This window comes from Puntigrus tetrazona, chromosome 7 (genome assembly GCF_018831695.1).
Source record: "Puntigrus tetrazona isolate hp1 chromosome 7, ASM1883169v1, whole genome shotgun sequence".
NCBI classification, from domain to species: Eukaryota; Metazoa; Chordata; class Actinopteri; order Cypriniformes; family Cyprinidae; genus Puntigrus; species Puntigrus tetrazona.
Window position 1 is genome coordinate 13,638,527 of NC_056705.1, and position 26,047 is coordinate 13,664,573.

General features: G+C 40.0%; 1 protein-coding gene across 3 annotated transcripts; it reads left to right on the top strand.

Moving 5' to 3' along the window:
* The first annotated feature begins 3,408 nt into the window (after positions 1 to 3,408).
* Positions 3,409 to 26,047, top strand: serpinh2 (serine (or cysteine) peptidase inhibitor, clade H, member 2). Of its 3 annotated transcripts, none has more exons than XM_043243542.1 (5): positions 3,409 to 3,748; positions 8,077 to 8,702; positions 15,404 to 15,496; positions 15,570 to 15,802; positions 25,372 to 26,047. In XM_043243542.1, exons 2-5 carry the CDS (start codon positions 8,084 to 8,086, stop codon positions 25,675 to 25,677), a joined length of 1,251 nt encoding a protein of 416 aa, XP_043099477.1. In that variant the 5' UTR covers positions 3,409 to 3,748; positions 8,077 to 8,083; the 3' UTR covers positions 25,678 to 26,047. The 3 variants fall into 3 exon arrangements, with proteins under 3 accessions (XP_043099477.1, XP_043099475.1, XP_043099476.1); XM_043243540.1 differs by lacking the exon at positions 3,409 to 3,748 and adding an exon at positions 6,372 to 6,646; XM_043243541.1 differs by lacking the exon at positions 3,409 to 3,748 and adding an exon at positions 6,654 to 6,796.

The window sequence follows — 26,047 nt, forward strand, 5'->3', positions numbered from 1 at the left end:
CCTGCCTTGAGGCTAAAACTTTATATGACTAACCTCTGCTTCCACACCATCTTTCACATGAATCTAAGCCATGGGTCGTCCCTTAAATCCGCCCGTATTCTGCGAATAATCGAACTCCCTTGTGACTGGGGCTAATGTACACAGTGAATGACCTTTGCCACTGTTAATGGTTTAATGTCTGGGTTTAGTCGTGGTGGATGTGGAACAAGAAATGTAATGAACTCCCCAGCATTATTAGCCGTGGCTGATTACTCAGCACAGCTGGATGGGGACATGATGGAAACGCAGCCTTGTTTTCCTCGCTCTCTCTTTTCGCTCTTGTTTTATGAGCTTCTGCCTAATGCCCCCAAAACACACTTACAGTCTCGTCTCCACGGTAGCTGAAGTCATTATTTGGATAAATGACATCACCTGTTGATTTTCTCCAGACCCTCGAAGGCTCATATCTCTTCTCGTGCTCCCTTCTTTTGTTTCTCGTATTCTTCTCCTTTCCCGAGCCGCAGGCCTGGTATTTTTAGGGCCGTGTGAAGGGGTGAAAGCATCGAGCACTTTTTCTCTCATCTCTCCATTTTAATCCCTGAGTGATGGCTGAAATGTGCGAGGCCCAGAAATGACTGTCTCTCCTCGCCTGCGGGCATGAGCCATCAGTCACCTCACTACAGACTAAAACAGCACAATTCCTCTCCAGCCTGCCTACGGAGCACACCCCGGAGGTGTGTACGTGCGTGACTGTTGTGTAGTAGTGTAAGCGGACTGCATTATGCCAAAAATTAAGAGCACTTCCTTTGTGCTGCTCGCAAAACACCGCCGGGCTAAATGGCGCATTATGCGTCTTTCACTTTTTCACCCTCGCTTTTAGCAGCGACCGTATTGGTTGTACTTACTCACCTCTTTGAGTCAAAAACGAACACGCTCCTATCGCATCACGGAAACACACACACACACACATGCGCGCTCGTGTAATGCATAATGCATTGTGCTGTAGCCGTTTCAGCGTCGCACCCCCCCCACTGCACGCCCAGTCTGTTCCAGGCTATCAGACATGACAGTGCCAGCTGGGCTCCTGGCAGCAGCCGAGCAGGGAGGAGGAGAAGGAGAGAGAATCCAAGAGAGAAAGAGAGATGGAGACACAGCAGGACAATGTGAAGAAAGGATGCAGGGGGAGGCGGTGGGAGGTGCGGTTTGCAGCGCTCCGGCGTCTGTTCCGTTCCCCGCTGATCTAAGACGTGTTGCAGAACCGTGCCGGTCGGATTTTTTTGGGACGGAAAGCCGCTCTGGGTTGAGCAGTGTTCAGTTTATATAAAGACAGCTGTCAGCACAGGAGTGTGTGCCACTTCCAAACACTCCACTCATCGCTGACTCACTCTGAGCAATTAACTGCTCCAGTTAACCTCGCTTCTGTTGATAGAGTAGAGAGAGAGAGAGTGAGAGAGAGAAGGAGAGAGAGAGAGAGAGAGAGAGGAGAGAGGGAGAGAGAGAGAGAGAGAGAGAGAGAAAAACAGTATCTGAGTGTATCTGTTTGAGCAAATCACCATGTGTGTTCAAGAAAGTGTGAGAACTGAAGAAAGTCTGTGTGCGTGGCTGTCCATCTGTCTGGGAAGGTGTGCCTGTTTAAACCAGCATGTGAGCTTTAAAGCAGCATGTGTATGTGATCATGTCTGAGTTAGCTCAGACTGTTCAGAGACTTCGCAGCTTGTTTCTGTACGCCCGCGTTGGCGCTTGTATGCGTAAAGCTCTGCGTCCTGATACACATGCTGTCCCATGCAAAAAGCAGTATGAGAAAAGAGTAGGTTGTGAGTAGTATTAATGAATCGTTAGATAATGCAATGCAATTGCACTTCTGCTGGATCGTTTGCTATTCCTTTATACGTTGGTCAGTGGAAAGGTCAAAGGTCAATGTTAATACGGCTGATGTAATATGTCCAGAAATGGTTTTGTTCTACATACATAAAAATCCTTAATGAATGCATCAGTGGTAAAAAAAAAATGTTTTTCATTTATAGACTAAAATTTGTATTATACAAAACATAAACCTCATAGCAGGGCCAATAGTAGGTAAACTAGTAAATAAATTAATAGTGTGGTGTTATTGGACAGACTACTTAAAAATGAAAATTCTGTGATTTACTCAATGCCATACCGTTTTTGTTCTTCTGTTGGACACAAAAGGTGATAACCAAACTGTAACCAAATTGTTTCAATTCCTATTGACCTCTAATGTCTTTTTTGCCAATATAATGGATATTTACGGGAACTAAAATGTTTCAGTTAGCATCATTCTTCAACAAAATAAGATTTAAAACAACATAAGGGATAGTAAATAAAGGCAGAATTTTCTATACCTTTAATTTACCATTGAATCTAATTATTTGGGTATACAGGTTTAAGTGTATCTTAAGTACATTAAATATTAGAGAGAACAATGACAGGTAGAGTAATCAAAACCATTTCTGGAGGAAATATGCTAAATATTTAATTTAATTTTAAGATTGAATGGAAGATTAAAAGGTTATTTTTTGAAAGTAAGGACAACTGTCATGTTACATCTAAAACTAAACCTCAAAAGCATGTTTCTAAGGTGTCTACATCACTTACACGATCGATACTTTCCCCAAAACCCTTTTCCACCCTTTTTTCTGGACTGTAATGGATTTTCCATACTCTTAAAACTATATTAGTATTAACATAATATCCAGAATGTCTGCTGCTGTGTTGTTCTTTTTGCAAAGTCCCTTAAATAAATACACAACTAACTTTTATATTGCTACTGATGTTTGAAAATGAATATTTACTCTATTTAAGCAACTTATGTTTACATCATATAATGCATTTTTAATGGAAAAATCTTTATGAAAAGTTAAAAATGTATGCATTGAATATGATAAAAAAAAAACATGCATTTTTAAAAATGACATATTTTGTGTAAAGGTTTAACAGACAGTTAGAACAAATAACTTTTGCTTTATTTCATATTTCGAGCTTGGGTTAACTGTGTATATTTCTCTGCCTGTGTGCACTTTAACCAGATACCATTACAGAAAAACCATCACGCCCACCTCTGTCATCTGCTCTCTTCACCCGACACCCTTTTTCTTGACTTGGGATCGCCCTGAGGGTCGGCCGCCCGGTTTGCCTCGTCTCACAGGAAACTCCTAGAGCCTCTGCCTGGAAACATCTGAGACAGAGAACAGATGGCGCTGTGATTTCTGACAATTGTGAACATGTTTTCCCCCCAACTGTGTCTGTGTGCGTGTGTGTGTGTTTGTGCTCTTTTAGCTATCTAGACCTCCGCTCCTGTGTAGACTATACACCCTTGGGTGTATATTTGTATGAATGAGAGAGTGAGAAAGAAAGGGTGAGTGGAGGAAATATGTGTGTTTATGTTCTTTTCAGGCCTACTTGCTGCTGTGGGTCTGACCCAGGAGTCATCATGGTTTAAAAGTACTGGGAAACGTGCCACTGGCCTATCACTCAGCACACTCAGATCCAAACGAGTACAACGGGGTGTTGACAGATCTTCTCTTTTAATACTGATCTCAGAGCAGTACTCCAGAATCTCTTATTATGCTGGAAATTTGAATGTGGATGACAACGACTGCTCTCAAACCAGCATATATGGAGGCTAAGCGTGAAACTGCTCCGATGAGGCCCACGGGTCAGGGATGATGATGAACTGACGGAGCGCATGGAGGAGCTGAATCCCACTGTCCTGAAATGGCTCCAACATATAAAAGGCCCTGCAGTAAAGGTGTGTATATATGTGTGTGCGCTTCACTGTCTACAGGCTCGTACGGAAAGTAAATCAGGGGCCTATTGTACCGTAAATGTCACTCGCCCTGCCTCTCGTCTCCTGTCGCTGGCAGAGCGTTTTGCGGGTTATGAGACTGGATGGACACCAATACTCTGCCTTAAAGGTGTCCAGAAGAGGCTGGAAGAGACTAGTGCACAAGATGAACTGTGAATTTTGGTCTCTGTATGTTTTATAAGACTGCATCCATAAGGAAAGGCAATTAAGCTGAATGGTAAATGTCAGTTATTTCTGTATATTGTCTCTGGCACTGTAGAGACGTCCAACATATTGGAAGCAAAGTTGTGCCCTTTGACGGGCATATAATATGGTAAATAGCAGAGTAAGAGTGGTGTTTGCTTATGGAAAACTCACTGCCACAATGCTAGGGTGATAATGTTGTTTGCCAGGGTGTTGATTTATGATTGTTAGTTTGCAGTGGTGTTTTTTTAGGCCATGATTGCGGTACCAAATGAATTATCTGCCAATATATGAGAGTTGGCAGATATATTCCTCTCGTTTTACATTTAGATTACTGTTTCCACCAAGTAATGTTTGCTTCAGCGTAATATTTAAAAACACTACTAATTTAATAACTTTGTAAGATGTCATCTTTGAGAAATCTAAAAAAGTAAATAAAATAGTAGGATTTGATTTTTGTTTTTAAATATTTATTTTTCATTTTAGCATTTATGTTACATTTATGTAAATAAATGTAAAAATTATAAACCTACAAGCCATTTATTGGTTATTGGTCAGAACATAAAAATAATTATTAGCTTATTGTTTCTCTAATTGTGATCATTTAAACCCAAAATAAAAGTTCTTGCTTACGTAATATATGTGTGCTGTGTGTATATATATATACATACACATGCAAAATTTCAGAAATATTTTGTTTATATATTAAATATACTTCTTAATCATATGAATTATGTGAATATAAATATAGATGTAAATATTTTCAAAATACATACTGTTTGTGTATTAAAATGTACATAATTACACAGATCACATATACTATGCAAACAAAAACTATTTTTGATGCGATTAAATGTTTAACAGCAGTAAGCATGTTAATTTTGTATCATGCCTCAGAAGATTAGTTGAAATTATCTTCATAAATAAATCTTCTAAAGCTATACATTTCCTTTTTAGCCCTGAGGCCAAACATTTAACCCATAAACCTGCAAGGCTAATATAGTACGTGGCTGACCTGATAAGTAGAAATAAGATTCTGAGATTGCATTTGATACTTGAGGGAACATTAACGGAAGTAAAATGAACATTAATTGTGTGAAGGTTGGGATATACGAGTAGCAAAGGGAAGGGTAAAGGTGTCACCCCGGTGAAAGGTGAGACCCCTGGAAGATGCAAATCTCCCACAGGGTGTCCACGGATCTCTGCGGTTTCCCGAGGGACTCGTTTAGGTGCGAAGCAGCCACGGGCAGATGGATCACCTGGGCCGGTGTATCTGTGAAAGCCACTCATTATAGGCTTGGCTGACTGTGATAACCTGATCGGTTTAACAGTTTCTCTTATAATGGCTGAGGTTTTGATTTGGAAACGGGAAGGGGGTGATTCTAGACCAGTATGAAAGGGCAACTAATTACAGGCTCCAATGACTGTGATGTTCTGCGAAGGTCCTTAAGGCAGCAGCTCCCAGAGAGATGGTTAAGACATATCCAGTTACACCAATAAGCCCTATCCTCCACATAAAGCAAGCAGCCATGACCACTCACACATTAGTCATCATTACTGTGAGTGCACGTGTGTGAAGGAGGGGCGTATTTCCAGTCAGCATGCTGGCAGTATGCGCGCGTCGGGGGTGAATGCACTAGATGTGATGCGTGAGGCCTCTGACAGCTTTAGATTCAAAAAGCATATGTATGTCTAATTACCCATCACGGCATATGAGTGCAAGCTACAGTAGTGTGTGTGTGAGACTGCCATACAGAGGCATTGTGTGTGTGCTTGTGTATTCACCAGCGTGTGCTTTGTAGACGACTATCTGAGAGTGTGATGTGGATTAGAGGAGTAATTGGCAGAGTCTATGTACTGTCATGTCCCGGCAGGCTGTTTAGTATTGCAGCGTGTTTGCCGTGATCTGAGAGTCTTCAGGCCTGATCCTCCTTTTCCACCCCTCTCTGACTATCTGAACATCAATTGATTCTGTCTGCTAGTGCTATCCGCTCATTGATCAATTTGCTGTTTAACTTGACTAATCTTGAACTTTAAATCCTTTTTTTTTTTAAGAAGCTTTCTGTGAGTATGTTGAAGAATGTCAGAGCTGAAATACAAAACTGGGATCTCGAAATGTAAATCAGGACGAAGAGGAGTGTGTTTAATGCTTTCGCAGGCGTATACATGACACGCTATTATGGGACAAGTCGACCTTATGTTGGGCCGTGGCGGTGTAGATCGCGAGCGCCCCCTTTCGGTCGCCACTGCAACTGCGGGCTTTCCTAGAGGTACAGATGAGGGAAGCAACCAGTTGCGTAAAAAAAAAACTAAAAGAGCAGCCAGAGAGTGATTTTTTTTTTGTAGGTCAAAACAGTAAAACAAACAAAAAAACGCGTGGGGATATTTTTCACTTATTTTAGAACACTGATAGGGAAAAAACAACAGCAACAGCGCTGTTTAGGAATTATAAGGAGGTTAATGGAATGTGCCAGATTTCTGGAAAGAGGAAAAATGCCCGGATTGAGCCCAAAGAGAATACGTTCAGCTGGAGGAAAAGTAAGCAAAACGGCGAAAAGACCCTCCTCCGCCACGTCTGAACCTGCCCTGTCAGTTCCTTTCAGCTCAAACCCCGCAGAAGAAGCCGGAGGAAAGAAGGAAGGCTTTAATTAATTAACGGTACAAGCAAACAAGGAACTTTTTTACTTTGTTTTTTGCCCCTCAGTTCTCCGAGCAGACGGAACAGCTGCGCTCGCTCAGCAAGCGCAAAAACCAACATCTACTGTTCCGCCTGTATAATATCCTCCAACGTCTGCTGTTATTTAAGGGGTTTGTTTATTCTGTCTTTTCTGTGATCTCTCGCGGAAATAAAGCGAAATTTCCGGTGGACGCCGTTCGGTTTGTGGTTTAGATTTAAGAGGATTGTAACGTTTATTTTAGTGATGTATAGGCCGTGAAGATGCTTGGTCACTATTTAACTTAATGCCCTGTCAGCAGCGCAGCTGAATGGAAAGTGAATAAAATTTTTTGGATTAGAGTGACAGAAGAGGGAGCCTTGTAAAAATATCACGGTAACCGTGTTTTGCGCCAGAATACCTTTGTCTCCTACAGTTGTTACTACTGTGAAATTTAAATAAAATCTAAATTAATATCTGTCATTTATTTTATGACAGATTCATCACAATTTTATCAAAGCTACTACTGTAGTTTGGAAAACTGGTTTTGTTGTTCTGTGAGATGGGTTGTGGTTTGGATCCTGGGGCATCGAGCTGAGGTTCCTGAAGCACCCAGAAGCAAAGTACTGCTAATATAAAATTGATATAGATAGGTAAACAGTGCTTGACTGTATGCCAGTAGTATAATTAAATACAATAAATTACAATCAAACAATTATGGAAAGTCGCCAAGAGGCTGGTTTAATGAACCCTTACAGGACCATATATATAATCTGTTTTATTAGCGTTCAGTTCTTAAACAGCCATTAATATTTGTAAAGATATGCAGTAACGGCGTGTACTAATAAATATCCATTCAATATTTACTAGAATTGTAAAAAGTTGGTGTTACCAGAATAATAGCAGTTCCACACTTCCAGTTTACCTAATAGTATTTCAACACCCCAGGTTGTCAGTTGTGTCTTGCAACTGTGAAAGCTAGCAAACAACAGGGGTCAGAGATTGCAGATTCAGCTTCACCTAAAAAGCCCCAGATCACCAACTTGCAGTGCAAGTCTTGTCACCGTTCATTATCAATTGCAGTTGTTCCTGTTGCGTGTCCCCAATCTGGCAACCCACATGAGCATCAAGTCTGAGGAGGGTTGAGAGAAACAACGCTCTACAATATTTTGAATTTAGACTGCAGAACTCATTTCAACTTTCTTATGTTACATACATCACCTTTTAAATATTTGAAAAAAAAAGTAAGGGTTTGACATTGTTTGAAAAAGTCATTTCAGAGATGGAGCAAGAAGATATTATTTGGTGCGTTAATTATCCATAATATAAACTGAACTATTTTGTAGAAAGTAAATTATATATCAGTTTAATTTTCATGCTGACTCTACTTTGGGTTTGTGGAAAGATTAATATTTCTTTCTCTTTTCTCTCCAGTCCTGCAATGGTGCCCATTTCTCCTGCTCCTCTCCTGTTTCTTCTAGTGTTTGCTCTGCAGAGCATCTGGTCAACTGCTCCACAGGAACAGAAAGTTCAAAGCTCGTCTCAGCCAGAAATCTCCAGCTTACATCACCCCACCTGGAGCCTGGGGCTGCAGCTGTATAGGTCGCTTCGCATCGACGGTTCCCAGACCAACACCTTCATCTCCCCTCTTCTGTTGGCCAACTCCCTGCTGGCTCTAGAGGGTGGAGCTAAAGGATCCACAGCAGGCCAGTTTCACAGTCTCCTGAGGATCACCAAAAACAATAAGGCCGTTGGAGAAGCTTTGGCCAAGGCACTGAAATCTGTGCACGAAGCTAATGGAACCAGCTACTCATTGCACACTTCCTCCGCACTGTTTTCCAAACAAGTCCCAAAACTGGAGAAGAGCTTTCTGGAGAAGCTCCAGACCCACTTTGGGTTGCAGCATGTGTCCCTTGAGGATGCACAGAAACAGACTGACATGGAGAAGCTCCAGTCCTGGGCTAAAAGTGGGATGGATGGAGAAGAGACAGCAGATCTGGAACTGGCACTGGAGCCCAAACCTGGAGCCATGATACTAGCCAGTGCTCTTCACTTTAAAGGTGAGAAGAAAGAATAAGTTGGAGATTAGTTTAGCTGGCATTAGCTTTAGCTAATGCTACAAGAACACAGTTAATTGTAATATGGTATTGTGTTACATAATGAGGTTAAGGAAAGTTATTTTAATCACTGAGTGCAAATGACAGGACTAAAAAACCTCTGTGAATAACATGCTTTAGGAACAGCCATTAGAAACAGTTAAAATGAAGGTGTGTCTTGTCTACTGTACTCAAGGGATCAGGATAGTTGTGTCTAATCTTGAAGCTTTATGGTCCATTATGTGTTTGGACTTTAGCCAGACGGCATTGCAAAAATTATGGTCTCATCCTCCACTGATGCACTGTAAAACCTGACTTTACTTAAATGGCCTGTGGGAAGTGAATACTATTATTTTCTATAATTTTAGTTCTTAGTGATGTTTTGTTTGAGAGTTAATCAGTGTTTTTGAATGAATTTAAGGCATGAAAGATTTGTAGACATGTGGATTGTAAAGATTATACTAGTGGTTGATTCCAGTTCTGTAATCATATAGGCAGATCAGTATTCGAAGAGCACTGATGTAAATTCTAACAGAACCGGGATTTAAATCATGAATTCATATGGGATTTGAATCATTGATTTAGTTGAATTGTTTCAGGAATGAAACAAGAGACTGCTTGTACGGTTGTGTTCCACTTCACTTTTAGACACACACTTCTGAACTTCCCTAAGCACTTCCCCTCGGGGGAATCCCTGCTGCTATTTTGAAGTGCGTTCCACTTTGTGAAGTGGATGAGGGAAGTTTAAATTGGCAGACCCTTGACCCTCTCAATTTTGACCAAGTCCACTTCATATGTACACAGCTTCATAAACCATAATGCAACACTGTATGTCAGCATAATCTGTGTTTAATTTACCCCACCCCACAAAACATAATGATACATGCATTCTGTTTTCAATATTAAAACAGCCCAAGCATAGCTATATACATAGAGAATGTGTAACATAATCAATAGAATGTGTATGGTAATCAATAATGTACGAAATCAAGAAGTTGAAAGTTTGTGAGAGAAGGACATGAACACCCTATTTTCTTTTACTGAATCACTGAATCATTTGTTCAGCTAATTTTTTCAAATGCACATATTCATTCAGCAAAAAAAAACGTTAATGCCACAAGTGAGTCATTGAACCTTTACTCAAATGACTCAGTAGAGCTAAATCTTTTTAGAGAACTGATTGAAAATGGTCAGTGGGATTAATCAATATCGCTACCCCTATATGTTATTTTTATTAACCTATTTATCTAATGCAGCTTAAATAATTCGAGGCAACTATTAACCATTTTAAAAACTCAAACAATTAGTTTTACTTTTTTCTCAGTTCCGATTACATTACCAATTCCAAGGTCATTGGCTTGTTACTGTAATACAGTTTTACACTCACAGATATCAGCTCATACTGTATCTAAAAAAGGCAAGAAGTGGTATTTGAGCCAAACAGGATCTGACAGAGTGGTCATAGCACCGCTGGGCTTCCGCTCTCTTGCATGCTGGAGAATTAGCTAGTACAGATTGTGCTGCTGCTGCTTGATAAATGGACTATAAGCAGTTGCACGACTGATGCTGAAGGTGAAAATTTGCTTGGAGGATAAGGAATCACACTTTACGGGGTGTACAAAACATACATGTCTGTGACTGTGGTGATTTATGCTGTTCCACAGTGCACCTGTGAAGTGCATGTGTTTGTATGTATTTGTGTACCGTATAAGCACCTGTTTCCGTTCACGCTGGTCAGTCTGATTTATTTTAGCGAACCGACGTTTAGTGAACAAATATGTTGGAATGAATGACTCATTACTTCAATACTGTTTTCATTACGGTGTCCAAACTACATTCTAAGAATTTATGTTCTGTGTATCTAAGTATTTAATAAAAGCGTCGTTTCAAAAGAATGATTCTTTTATAAATCAGACATCAGTAGTTCTCCTTCACACCCAGCCTGCAAGGTTGATGACAAACCATTTCCAGAAGAGCCTATGTATCTTCCCAGGAGAGGTGGTGTGTCATCTTAAATAATTTAGTAATGATCGTCTGCATCTCCTGCCCTCCAGTGAGTGGCTATAGTCTTCATACAAAAGTATTCTGCCAACTGCATATAGTGTAGTATATGCTGTATACTGTCTGCTATTAAAAATTGGCATTGTATTTTCATCTTTAAAATGAATAAATATGGTTATGCAAATCCATGCACGCAGAAATTTGCATAATATGCACTGTTTTTTTTTTTTGTCCATATGTATGCATTTAGCACACACTTTTATATAACCTATAGTGCATTCAAAGCATTCATTTTTATGAGTTTGTGCATAGGAAGTCGATTTAAATTTGTGTAAATCATATGAGCACAATGGGTCAGTATGTAAAAGCTTGCATGGTAACTATTAGGCTATGGCTCTGATTTAGTATTTTTAACCCTGAATCCATATAAAGGCATTTTAAACAGAGAGGACATTTTTTTGACATGCTCAAGAGAGGGTAGTTTTCTTGTCTTATTATTATTGAGCTGTAATAGAAATATTGTTTTTGCACAAAAGCCGTGCAGTACATACAGTACTGTGTTTAGTCAAATCAGAGACAGTTCAACAATACTTAAGTTTCTTGTCACTTCCAAGAAGAGACGTTAAATATGCTTGAAGGGCTTAAAATGAGTTTTTAACATGCCGGTGCTATATGCTGTTCTACTTCACCGGAGTTCTCTCTCTCTCTCTTTTTGTGCATTGTCTCACCCACATGCTGGAGTCTTGTTCTACTCATCGATTTCTTTGTCTGAGTAATACTGGCAGGTGCTTTGATCCTATTTTAAACACAGTGCGATGGGAACGAAGCGGTAGGAGGAGAGCTTCTCTCTACTACCAAACGCAACAGGAAATAAAGTTTGGATTGATTTTAGGCTGATAAGCAATCTAATTAATTTCTTTTGTTTTATGTTTTGACTTAATTACATATTTTTTTTCACCGTTCGCAAGCAAGAAGTGCGAGTCGGTGGAAGTTCATTAATTCAGTCGATGAAATATACAAATTAGATCAGACAATAGATTGGGCCCTGTGAATGAGATTATGAAAATTGAATTCATAGTTTGGATTTATAATTTAAAGGCAGTCAGTAGTCGCACCGCTTCAGGGTTCTATAGTAATTCATTTAGTCGCCAGTGTAATATTAACTTTGTCCAAAGCTTTTTCATTGTCTCTCTGATGGGTCGTTTGTGGACTTTTACTCTTGGTGTTAATCTGAAAGCAGTTTTCTCTGTTCTCCTGAAATCTGTTCAATCATGCATGTGCCTGCTTCAGACTTTTGAGCCAAGTCGATTTGGATTGTAGCTTTTAAAACAATATATAATTATCATTATAAGGAGTATGTTCCAAATGTTTTATAGGAAAAAGTATTTAAAATTTAACTGGCCTTATGCAGATGATTATAATATGCAGTAATAATATATGGGTAGTTATAATATCTATAATATATACCTCTATGTGTGTGTGTGTGTGTGTATGTATGTATGTGTGTGTATATATATATATATATATATATATATATATATATATATATATATATATATATATATATATATATATATATACTTGCATATACTTACTGAAAAAGTGACATTCTCTCACTTTCAACTGATTTTATTTTCATATATCAAAAGTCACAGTGAGTATCTTGTGTGGCCACCAGCTGCTTTAAGCACTATAGCACATCTTATCCTTATGAACAACCAGTTCTCGCTGTGAGATGTTACTCCACTCTTTCACCAAAGCACTTTCAAGTTCTTCAACACGTCTGAGGGGACACATGGTTATATGTGGTTTTCCACTCCAAGGACAATCAGCTGTCCTTCCTGTCCCCCTGTAGCACTGTCTCAGGCATCTTACATTGCAGACATTGCAGTTCATTGCTCTGGCTACAACCGCAGTCCGACAATAGCAGGTCCATGCAGGTGAGCAGAAACATGATTTTCTGTCTTTAATGTCCTTCGTTAAGCTTAATTGCCTACTGCCTATAAGCTGTTCCCCATGTCCATGTGCAAAAATCGTTCACTGAACGAGTATCAGAAATATTTTTTAAACCCTTTCCAATAAAAATGTGTAAAGCTTAATTGGATTTTACAAAATTATCTTTAAAATACAGTATTCCAAAAAAAGACTTTTTTGATGATATTCCTGCCTGGAATGACTATAGTAGGATTGGCTACAGTCCTCTGGTGCATGTACAATTCCTAATTCCAGGTACTCTGAAACAAATAGCCAGGCACCATGGAGAACTGGATTGGAGCTCACATCAGGGGGCAAATGGAGAGCCACAGGTGTGGAGTGAAGCAAAGACAGAGGTGAAAGATAAGAGAATTTTTGGGAGAATGGTCAAAGGCTTTAAATGGAGAACGAGAGAGCAAGGAGAAGAAAAAGGTTACTGTAGGCCGATTCCTGGTGTGTCATGGTGGCAGCCGCCACACCAGCTCATTACCTCAGCCTTTGTGCTCTGTACAGCAATCCCCAAAAAAACAAGCACACACATTTCACCCCCGAACAGCAGCCCTGCTCCCAGCACCAAAGGATCCGGCGAGAGAAGATGAAAGTGGTTTAATTCACAGCGTTTTAGCTTTATTGTTTGTGGCTCGGTTATTACTGAAAATGGGCATGAGAGAGCCTTCAAGATGCAAAACCACACAATAGCTGCATTGTCTTTATGCTCTGTAATTAATGAAGGAGGTATGAGTGCCTCTCTCTTGCGAATGCTCGTCGGGTCATTCTGCTTCTCTCTTTCAGTCACAGAATCTCCCAGGATGTTTTCTTTCTTTTGATTGCCAGCCAAGACCGCAGTGACAAGAATCCTTGTGTGGCATTTCAGAAACTCGCATGGCAGAATTCCCCTTTTAACGCTCGCAGTTCCAAGAGCTTTGCCACCCCATAATAACTGACAGATACCATGCCATGTGTTTTGAACTTTAGGCTGATCAAATTTCATCCCCCTGTATAATTATTGAAATCCAACTGCTCTGGCTCTTGGCTTGCGTTCACAAGCTTAAAGGGAACTGCTAGCATACCATTGAGGCGCATGCAAAGCTTGGCACTGGGCCGAACTGAGAGGTTTGCTTTCCCTACACAGGATCAGGTGTTTCTCATAATAAATGACAGTCGAGCGACTCGTCTCAGGTTTATGAAATGAGACTTTTGTCTTTAAAGAGGAATTCTATCGTAGTTTCTGTCTCTTTGTTTTGTTTATTTTCTGGTTTTGTTAACGCTATTCCTAATTATACGTAAGGAATATGTTTTGAATTCCTCACGAGGATGATGTTTAATGCTGAAAGCAGTGGTTTTGAGTCCAGGAGTGTTTAAAGGTGATTATGGAAATTTCATCTTGGGTGGCACATTCCTTTTTAAGGCACAGCAAAAGTGGGGTTCGGATAAACTGCAGCTATAAATACAGAAGTGTGATCAGGTGACTTCGATGAGAAAGTGCTGGTAATATATTCAACAACCCCTAAAAAAATATTTTGAACACGTGAGCCACATTTAAAAAATGTATGCATGCCATTGCATCAGAAAAAAAAAACTATCAATCAAGTAGCATTTATTTAAAGAGCAAGAGCACAAGCACACTATTTTTTTATTCCTGTGATAACAAAGCTGAATTTTCAGTGTCACATGATGCTTCAGAAATCATTCTGATAAGCTGGTTCAACATTTCTTAGTATTGTCAGTGTTAAAAATAGCAACAACATGGTACATTTTCTTTTTAATGATTCTTTGTAAGCTCAAAACAGCACCATTTAATTAAAAAAATTTGAAAGTAGCACATTCTCAAAAAGTAGCTTTAGTGTCCATGTTTGCAGTTACTGTAATACACTGCCGATGGTGACTCAGCTAGGACACCTGTGTGGCACATTTTTAGTGAACACATTTGCTAAAAAATGTGACCCTAGAAATAGAAAGCAGTAGTAGCAAAATTTGTACAGGTGACACTAACATTTTTGACACAATGAGATTCCGACATTTTAATTGTGTCTTAATTGTAATACTTTTTGGGGCCTGTGCAGCTCCCAGTTACATGTGGCAAAGTTCAAATTGAGTTGGAGAGGCCGTGAATGACTTATGTATTTGTCTCTTCTCTCTTGTTCAAGAGCAATATAGTGGTTCTGGTGGCGCAAAATACAATAACACGGCCTGGCTTAACCCCATATTGTCTTGCAATCATCCTTAGTATTTGATTCGACTTGATACTGCTTTTTCCCCGCTTTCTTTCTCTCTCATTCTTTATCTTTCCCTTGACTAATCCAATAAGGTGAAAAGACTGTGGAAAAGAACATGTGACTGTAATACTGCTAATAGTCTCTTTATCGAATCTCATCTTTGTCAGTGAATTTAATGGGTGTAATGGGCTGTAATAATATGTCCTATGCCTCTGCCTCCCCTGCACCCCTCCTCTCGCCTTTTCTTTCTTTTATTTTTGGTTCTTTTTTCTGGCATGGTGTCTGTAATATTCCTTTGTATGGTTTGACTCATCAAAGCCTCAGTTTATGTCATATCCAAACAGTCTGCCTGTAAGATAATTGTACCTGGTGTCTTTTAAATAATTTGCATCAAAATATTGAAATGCTTGGTCAAGTCACGTTCATCTATTCACTGTCCACATGTTTTTTTTTAATGAATTTTTCTGTTTGTAGGATTTTGGGATCAAGGCTTTTACCATGAAAACCAAGATTCGCGCAGCTTCTTAGGTACAAAATACACCAAAGTTCCCATGATGCACAGATCAGGTAAGTTCAACCAATCATATATCAGTAAAATACACAAAAAAAATACAAATTACCATTATGTTTGTTTTCCCAGGGGTATACCGTCACTATGAGGACATGGAGAACATGGTACAGGTATTGGAATTGGGTCTGTGGGAAGGGAAGGCCAGCATGGTGCTTCTTTTGCCCTTCCATGTGGAGAGTTTGGCTCGGCTGGACCGTCTGCTGACCCTGGATCGGCTGGAGAATTGGTTGGGGAAACTAAACTCTAGAAGTATGGCATTATCCCTCCCAAGAACCAAGATAAGCAGCACGGTCAATTTACAGGTAATAGTCCAAATATTGTACATATCACTTCCTACACGGCTGTTATGAGTGTGTGAAATACAATTTGAAAACATTATGTTATAGATAAATATTCTTAACATACAATGTAGATAAGACTCATTTAGAAAGCTAATGGAAGATATCCAGATATGACATTAGCATAATGAGAACGAACCATAGGTCATAGATTATTCTCATTCAGTTGGAAAGCTATTTTCCTTTTAATGGAAATTGTGTTTGCACTGAAATTGCAGTCAGGCTTTGGAATGCAGTTCTATGTATCTTAGGACACTGAGCTATGGTCTTTATTCTATAAAATATTCCTCAGATCTGCATTGTAAGTGCTTCCATTGCCATCTTGTGCTGTTCTCTTTTTGAACACCAGCAGGCTGAGCGTATTGCTTTGTTGACCTGTAATCAAGATGCAGATTACAGAGTTTTTTTTAATTATAAAAGGGACAAGATTTTATCTTTTGATGAATGTGTCCTTTAAATTCACTAAATATTTGGTATGTCATGTTATTTTTGGTCCATTTGAAACAATATTTAATCACATTTTAAGTGGAAAAAACATTGTTTTAATTCAAACTAGATTTTATTGCTTGTCTGTGCACTATTGCAATGCCATTACTTTGCCTACACTAAAAACAACAATAACAGTATGTTTGCAAAACAGGTAATCGTATAAGACATTGGCAGAAATCTGGAATGTGCGACTTTATTTCATGCTGCCATATCCACTAGTTTCAAAACTCAAAGTGGTGTGTATGCTGGCAGCATATTGTTTTTTTCTGCTGGCACATCGCAACAACATGTGCTTGTTTCTACAAAGACATTCAGTATGTTTTCTACAAAAATGTGATTGTTTACATTTTATTTGGTATGAGAATGTGCTAAAGCTGACCAGTCAGGCTAAAACAGATTTCCAGGAATGCGATTTGAATAGGAAATCAAACCGCATATGGATGTAGCTCAAAACAGATTTGCAAAAATCACAATTCATGTAGTTGCCGTCATGTAGACTATTTACATATGATCGGATTTGCATAAGAATCGGATTTGTGCTAACTGTCTGGTACTGTAGATTTACATTATAATTCAATATAGTATAGTATAGGTTAGTATAGGCTCTGTATAGTTTTTGGAAGGAAACGGATAGGTTTACATGATTACAAAAAACAATTATTTAAAAGCAATAAATAAATAAATTGTTAAAGTATCACAGTTGAAATATTAAGCAACACCAGTGTTTTCAACACCAGCATATTAATAGTAATTTCTAAAGGAAATTTTAAAAACGTAGCTTTGCAATCACAGCAATAAATAAATATCTATATTTTTTTAAATGTAGAAAACTGCAACCATGCATGTAAACGTGGTAACTTTAAAATGAACAAAAAGAAATTAAGGTAACTGTTTCAAAATGTCTTTTTTGTATGGGTGCGTGTAACTTGCATTGTTGAGATTCAAGTTTCATCAGTTTGTTTACCACAAATCTTGTTTTTCTCATAAATTGAAAACCCATAGTAAAACTTAAGGGGACCCCATGGTGCTTTTTTAACATCACAGCAGCAGTACTCTATTGGTGTTGTGCAATTCGGACCTCAACAGAAAGTCTTCCTATAATTGCATGCCTGTGATCCCTCTAAGTGTTTCCCATACAGGCTAATGACTCTCCTGGCATCCCAAACATTTGTGCTCCTTCAAGGCCTGGTCCCTCTGAGAGATACCACGCTGGGTTAGAAGCTCAGCAAGAGTCTCTCCAGCAGCTCGGCCACAGGAAGCAGCCTGGACTTAGATAGCAAAGAGTGACAGAGTTTTAGAATAGCACAGATGGCTCTGTCTGCACTGCTGAACAGATCTGGATTTGGACGACAGAGAGTGACAGTGACTGTGGCGGGCTTGTTTGGGCTGTTGAGTTCAGTGGGTGAGACCGTGTCTGGTATGATTGGCTCGTGGGTAAGCACATTTGGATTCTTTGGTTTCTTGCGGTGGGTGGATATGTCAAGAACGCCTTCGTAGTGCTTTTCTCGTGGAGCTTGATGAATGATTTTGTGACATATGCTGCTGGCTTTCCTCTCTCTTCGCTCACCTCGGTCTTCTTTCTCCTTCCTTGTCTCTTTTCTGTCTCCCTGCCTGTTCTTCGCATTTGTCTTTTCTCTCTCCAGCTACCTCTCCGTCCTCCCTCTTTCAGCGTCTGACCTCAGCTCATCTATCTCCTGCCCGGAGTCCACTGGTTCCTCCCACTCATCTTTCGTCTCTCTTTCTTTATTCATCACTTCATCTACCACCTCAATCTTTGTGTCTGCCCTCTCATTTGCTCTCATTTCTTGCTGGTCAGGGTCCCTGTAGCTCATCTTCTGTCTCGCCCCTTTTCTTCTCTTGCACTCATTCTTTGTCAAACTCTCGTTTCCCTGTTTACCAATTTTAATATTTGCCTCTTTTATTCTTCTTCTCTTTCTCTTTTTCTGTTCTCTCATATCTGTGAAATTTCACTTTTTCACTTTTTTTGTGGAATCGACTATGACCTTTTAGACTTTTTTGTGGTCAAAAACTACTTTTTGTACTTGCAATTTTTTATGAATGCATCTGTTCTCTTTTGGCGTATTGTATTTTGTGCCTTTTATGATAAAATTGACAATTTAAAATTAGTTTCGAAACTTTTTGTTACTGATTTCAAACTGATTCCGATTTGAGCACATCGCTTCTGGGAGAGAGATTTTGGACAGTATTTTAAGGAACTCAATATAAATATAAACATTCTTTTTCTTAGTAAATAATGATATTGTGTGCATCAAATATAATTGTACTTTCTCATTTTATTGTAATTTAATTAATTAAATAAGCAACCAGCCTGATCAGTCTTCAGAAAGTAAAATGAAACCAATATTCCTGTTCAGTTTAGAGAATTCAAATGAAATTTTTGTGTTAATCATATTTCCTTAATGTTTTTCATGCATAACTCTTAGAGCCCAAAAATTACATTTGATAAAATCTTTTTCCCCTCAAATCTTTTGCTGACCCCCTTACACACCGTTGTGGGTTCCCAGAGCCCATTTTGAAAAACCCTTGCTGTAGGGTCACTGTTCCTGGATATTGCTGCAGGCAGATGACAAACCATCTAAACCACAAGCTTGGTTTTATCCTCATGGTAGACAGTGGATGTCAAGTCAAATATGTCAGTAGGAGTCCAGTGACAGAGAAGGGTTAGAATTCAGAGAAGCAGAGGTTAAAAGACACAGATAGAGTAGAAAAAGGTACAAAAAAAAGACAGTTGTTAAACTAGACAGGTCAAGCGGGGCACAACCGTTCCCAAATCCCGGTCGCTGTAGTGCGGGGCAGCATTTTGTTAAAGTCTTGTAATGTTGGGCGAGAAATATAAGCGCCAGCATGCCATGTCCGCTTATGCAGCTCTGCTCAGAAGAACAAGATTTTGACATTAACATGCGCTGTAAGGATGCCCAAGAGAGACCAAAAAGCTTGCTTTAAAAGAAACCCTCCGACAGCCCAGACATGACTCCCTTTTTTGGACTTGCTGTGTTCACATAAGTGATGCCCCAGCGTGCGGAAAGAGGCCGAAAAGTCCTGCCACGGCTGCATGACATGAATAGAGCTGTATTACTTCTCTGACAAGTCCTCCTGCTGCTCCCTCGCTCTCCACATCTTTCTGCTCTCTGTCTGTTTCTCTGCTCTTTCATGCTCTCATCTGGCTTTTTCTTTTTTCTGCCACACACATACACGCTCTCTTTCTTGTAGCATCTGAAGAAATATCACCGTAGGTCAGAGACACTTGATTCCTCCGCTTTTATATGGGCAGTGACAGAAGAAGTGCAGCTTCCCTCTCCCTCTCCGATCAGGTCGAAGTGAGCAAACACAGCCTCCATCTCGAGGCGTTAATAGCGTTTCCACCTTTTATCTATCATCTCGCCTCAGAGCCTCAGCCTCCAACATGGCCGCCAGACGCTCTGTCACTCTCGAGTCGCTCTAGGCCTTCTGTCATGCTCCTGTGTAGACGTCTTCGGTCTCAGGAGGAGCTGCCATTATCCTGATTTCCAATCCGTGCTCTTGCGTATGCGCTAATGTAGCCGTGCTGCTTGGCTACGGGGGCCCGGCTCGGGGCAGGATGACCCAAATTGGACTGACGTGCAGCTGGAGAGGTGAGTGGTTGTGAGGGAGGTGGAATGGGGTTGAGTGCTGGAGAGAGAGAAAGAGATGGGGAAAGGGCAGGAGAGCGGGCGAGCCGGATAAAAATATCCGCTCTGGTGGTGAGGCAGCGGGGCCAGAGCTCAGGAACGGTTAGTGCCAGGCGATAGCGGCTAACAAGAGATTGAGTCTGGACTCCATAACGAGCATGAGGGGTCGAGGGGTCACCGTCTGCCTGATGCCTGGCAAACACACACAGCCAGACACACTGACCTTAAGAGTCTGACGCAGGGATACACAGAAAACACACTCTCTCTCTCTCTCACACGCACACACACACACACACACGCACACGTAGCGTGCCAAGGCCTGTGGATGCCAGTGTGGCTGTAATTGGATTGCACAGTTCTCTGCGTGTGCCAGAGAGACAGAGGGAGTCAAGCTAACATACACACACTCATTGATGAGGTCATGAAGTGGATGTGGTGTGTATGCCAGGACTTGGGAAAAGCCTGTTGTGTTTAGACAAGTGTTTTAGAGCGTAGTACCACGGCGTGATAAAATGCTTATTTGTAATCTAATACAAACATTGACATATCCTGTTTATTATGAAGTTTAGAAGCGTCTGTCACAGAACCTTCATCGTATTTGCCAAAAGCAAGTGATTTTATATTATTATTTGTCATAAATATTTCTTGCCAGCCATGAAACCATGTTCTATTAATTACACTAATGGTTCTTTTAGTGCTTTTGAAGAAATAATGAAAATAAGACTTTTTTTTTTTTACTGCCCTTATAAGTCTGGTACGAAATGATGAGATCATTTAAATTGTCAACAGAGAAAATCAGAAATAGATGTAATTATTGTCAAAGACATTTTAATAAGGGACAAAAGTGTCAAAAATCCGCTGTAATGATTAGCCCTAACTATATTAAATAAAAATAAACAAAAATTGCCAGCATAAATTATTTTTATAAAATGACCCCTGAAATCTTTGAACCATTCATCATTAATTCAAAATTACAAAAAAAATAAATTCTGTCATCAGTTACTCTCATGTTGTTAAAAAAGTCATCAAAACTTTGATGAAATGTGAAAATATTTTTAATGAAACCTAAGAGATTTATGTCCCTATTGGAAGTCTATTACATCAAAATGTTGATGCTTAAAGGTTGTAAATATATCTATATAAATGGGTGGGTGGGGGGAGAGATTCTGAGAGATGATTCGTTTACATGATGACCAGATTTAATTTAGGCTTTCTTTTATTTACATATAAACATTGATCAAGTCACATACATAGAGCAGCACATCATAGTCAACATCTTCCAGGTTTAATACATATTTATTTGTGTTTTAAAGATGAATGAAAATATCTGAGTTTGGAACGACATGAGTGAATAATTAATGACAGCGTTTTTCAATTTTAGGATGAAGTAACCCTGAAGTAACTGTTTACAGATATCAAAGAAAGTGTTTTAGTGCTGTAAAAAAGGTCTTTGCCTTAAAAACTATGTGTGATTTCTCTTTTAACAGCTATTTCTGTTAGCAGCCTCCTGATGACCACCCTTTGTGACCCCTTACATTATGCATCTTTTAACTTAAGTTGGAGGCTCCCCTTGGGGGAGGGTTCTGTAACTGCTTCAATTGGTTCAGAGGTGTTTTTTGATTCACTGTGCAACCTGCTTATAGGAATCATTCATTTGGATATTGCTTTGCAAAGATCACACTGCTCATTTAAATTAAAACTGTGATTCCAGAAATAATTATTATAATATCATACGTTCTGTTAATAAGTTCAAATGTTTTAAAAATCAATCACTACAAATAATTTTTATATATGTTTAACCGATTAGGAATTGTTTCATTCGTAATGAAATGTGAATATCGCTGACAGTCCATTTCAGCACATCTCTGTTTTGAACCAGTTTCTTTTGTGTGCAGTTGTTGTGATTTTGATTTCAGAAAGATGATAAACAATCTGAAATTCTCTGTGTGATGCAAAAGATGAACACTGTAGAGAGAGACTGTAAATGAGACATTGACAGTGATAAAGAACTCTGCCACGGAATAATATGCAAGACGTTTTGTAAAAGGCGAACTGACTGCCGCGATGCTGCGAGGCTAAATAAAACAGTTGCTGGTCTATCTCTACCCCTCACATTCCCATGCACCATCATGTTGTATAGAAAATACAACATTCAGTCGACTCCAGGCTGTTTCTTCCTGTGCGTTATTCATGAGCTGTATGTTTTTGTAGTTGTGTTGATTGATGTATGTGCTAGAATTATGCTACAGTATAATGCAGAGTTTGCTAAGCAAGGATAGGCTGCATTTGGAAAACTTTGGCTCGAGAAAGAAACAGACAGGAAGAGAGAGTAAGAAGAGAGGAAAATAGAGACGCTCCATTTCCACCCAATGAGCAGCATTAGAGCTGAACCATGTTTACACAGCCCTCCTCCTCGCTCCATCTCTCTCCCTCTCTCGTATTCTTCCATCTGCCCATCACATTTACTGCATTAGTTGGGAGTCTGTGTGCCATATTACTACATGATATTTATTAGCCTCCTTTCATCTGTTTCCAGTGCAGAAACTACTGTACTCATCTGCACACCCATCACTCAATCCGGCTGCCTGCTGGGCATGTCTTTTTTTCCCAAACGTGTCATTAATTCATTCGGGGCTCACTGCACCTAGGGAGGTTTTACCTGTTCCTCCTTTGGGGCGTCCTGTGAGCTGCATTGGATGTTGTAGAAACCAAGCCAAGCTTCACTAGCTTCAAATGACTCAAAGCTAATAGCTGTGTGGCATCTTGGAGATCTGGATTAAGTGAATATGCAACACGAGCATTTTTTGACCGTCGGGCCCCCGGGGGCTTCTAGGGTGAGCGCTTGCACGACGACAGCCCACGTTGAATATTTAAACGCTGATTGTTTTTAAAAAATGAAGTGACCTCAGCAAATCCGCACATCCTGAGAGGTGCCGCCATCCCAAGGAGAAAGAGCGAGATGGAGCGAGACAAAGAAAGAGGCGTGCTATTTATAGAGCCTGTCACAATGCAGGCTGGGAGATGTCTGCTAATGTTGCGTGTGACTCTAATTGCTGGAGACAGCATTGTCGTAGTAACACACGGCACCATGTCATGGTTGTGGCAACAAGCTGCTTCAGGTCAAGGCTACGCAGCAGAGGAGCGGATCTGGGTCTCTAATGCCGGAAAACATCAAAGATACAATGGGAAAGCTGGAGAGGTGCAAGGAAAAACCCTCAGAGACAACACAGAGAATTAATAAATTTGCCAAATGCAATGTCAGTCCGCATAGCAAGGACATACATCCGCCAGAGAGGGGGAGAAAGCCTCAGGAGACAGAGAGGAAAGACCGTCACTCTCCGGAACATAAATACATGCTTAGATACAAGCCTGGACGTTCGGATCAGAGCGGGAAAAAGACAGGGAGCACATGAGAGCAGGCAAGAGAGGAATTAAACAAGCAGCGGATGGTCAGATGAGGGATGAGGATGCCACAGAGGTGGCTGAGCGGCCGACAGGATGAGGCAGTGATGAAGTGATGGAGGAAAGAGGTAGGAGAAGGAGAATAATGGATGAGGACAATAGAAGTGCATTAGTGCAGGTGTGTGCCGAGACTGTTGAGAGAGAGAGAACCGCAGAGGGTCGAACAGTGTTAGCTCAGGTGACAGCCTCCCCCACCTCTCTGCCTCATTATCAACCTCTCCGTCCATCTTTCTCTTGTTTTCCGCCTTTTTTCCCTTTTAACAGCCTCTGATTCAAATCCCATTCAAAATTAAATTGAGAATGCCTTTTAATTGCTGAATTTGAATTGAGGTGACAAACAGGACGCAGAATTACTTCAAAGTCCCTTTCGAAGAAAAGCCAGTTCACTCAGTGGCCATATTTGCAATGCCTCTGGGTAGCTATTTTAGGCATGCAAGACCAACTGCTGTCTTTTTCAATGGAAAATAGTGCACTCACAAATACCGATTGACAAACTCCCATTTAAATTCCATTTTTAAATCTAAAATCAAAACCTTGACATGAACGATCCCATAAATGTAGTCACTTGGGCTTAAATAGCATAAAAAAGCATGCTTCATGTTGATTCAGTCGACTGGGGAAAAGTCTTTTTGGAAAAAAAAGTAAGAATTATTTTAACTTGAGCACAATGCCATGCCATGTGCGAGACTTAAAATTCAAAGACGTCAGTTTATACAGAAAAGCTACGGGATACCAGCAGAACCAGTGGAATACAAAAACGGCCCTCTATTCTGCAGAAAGTGCTGGTTGCACTTACCATACATTACAATTAATGAAAATTGCAATGAATTCATGTCATAATTTTTTTAAAAATTTTCAGGTATAAAAATAAATAGGCTTATAGAACTTTTCTTCTCCCAGAATGCATACGTTCGTTGAATTGCTGTTCTGTCGTTCTAATGCAAATTCCAATTAAATTTCCTGTCAGGTGAGGACAGTTCAATTAGATTTCCAACTTATTTATTGATTTGGAGCCAATTCTTTAATTGTAAGTTCTGCACAAATCTAGCTGGCACACCAACTCAGCTATTCCCAGTGAGCTCGCATCTTTTTTGCTACAAGATAGAGTGCGCATGAGCTCTGTTTTAATTACAATAGTCATTTAGGCGAGAGTGCTTAATCATTCAGTTAAAGCACTTGCCATTCGGTCTCGGCTTTCACAAACACGTTGGGTGTCTCTCAATCTTCCCACAGCAGTTCACTTATTATCTCCTCTTCCTCATTTCGCCATCTCCCTAGCAGTCTCTCTCTCTCTCTATGCGGGTAACTGTCGTTTATCCAGGATCTCATCCAGGGGGAATATAAACTACCTGTCAGCGAGCATCTTTCTGCCAAATTCATATCTGAAAGGAAAACAAAAGCGGGCCGAGGTCAGAGAGATCTTTTTTAAATTATTCATAAGCAGCTCTCCCTCGGCCACCGTCTTCAGCTCCTGTCGCATGCTTTGTACCGCCCGCACCACCAACAAGGGCATCTGTCATACCTTTTAAATAAAGGGAAGACAATGAAGAGGGGAAACAACCACATTTTTGAGACATTATTGATTTACAGTGACACTCTTTATGTTTTGCTTTCATTTGTCCTTTCTACCTGTCTGAAGAGGACTGGTCTGTGTGTGCACGCGTTTTTTTCCTTTTCCAGCATTGGGAGTCATAAAAGGGCATGAATGTTTAATTTTTCAAGGTCTCTATTGGCTCATATTTGAGCTTTTCTTTTTATGTAGTGTGCATAATTGATTCGCACCATCTTAGTCATTTGGAGCAGAGAAGGATTTTGGGGTCTAGTGTTCACCTGCCTTCTGAATCAGAAATGATTTTGTATAAAATACATGAAATTCTCTCTGTTTTCATGCACTCCTTTTTCTTCCATCTTCAGAAGCAGCTAGCTGCATTAGGCCTGGTAGATGCGTGGAACGAGACGTCAGCTGATTTCTCAACTGCGTCAAGTCTGGGACTGGGGAAGCTTCACTTGGGAGCCGTGTTGCATTGGACGTCCCTCGAGCTGGCGCCTGAGTCCGGCAGCAAGGACGGTATGCATGAGGATGAGGATGTGAAGAAGCCAAAAATCTTCTACGCGGATCATTCTTTCATTATACTAGTCAGGGACAGCAGCACTGGGGCATTGCTCATGATTGGTGCACTGGACCAGACTGATGGCCCTGCAATTCACGACGAGCTGTAGAACAAAAATACTTCACTCTCTGGCACTGACAGTCTGCTGAAGAGCCAAAACGGCTGACCTACAGCTATTGACAATAAACTGACCTTCTTATCCACTGCAAATCCACTGTTTTTCAACTACTGGCCTTATGTTTTGTGCTGACACGTTACGTTTTACTTGTATTACAAATATGAGAGAGCTTAAGATAGAATGTAATTAAACGGATATTTAGACCTGCATCTACAGATTTCTGCAGAAAACATTGCAGAATATCAATGTGTTCTGCAACTTTTTGTTTATTAAATATTTGCTTAATTTTACTAAAGCTTTAAAGTGCCTTTATAAGTAAAATAGTTACAGCTCTGGAAATAGAATCTTTCTGTTAATATAT

Coding starts and splice junctions, on each gene's coding strand:
- serpinh2 (XM_043243542.1), top strand. CDS start 8,084: ATGGTGCCCATTTCTCCTGCTCCTCTCCTGTTTCTTCTAGTGTTTGCT. Junction 8,703..15,403: donor CAGTGCTCTTCACTTTAAAG/GTGAGAAGAAAG, acceptor TTCTGTTTGTAG/GATTTTGGGATCAAGGCTTT. Junction 15,803..25,371: donor GCAGCACGGTCAATTTACAG/GTAATAGTCCAA, acceptor TTCCATCTTCAG/AAGCAGCTAGCTGCATTAGG.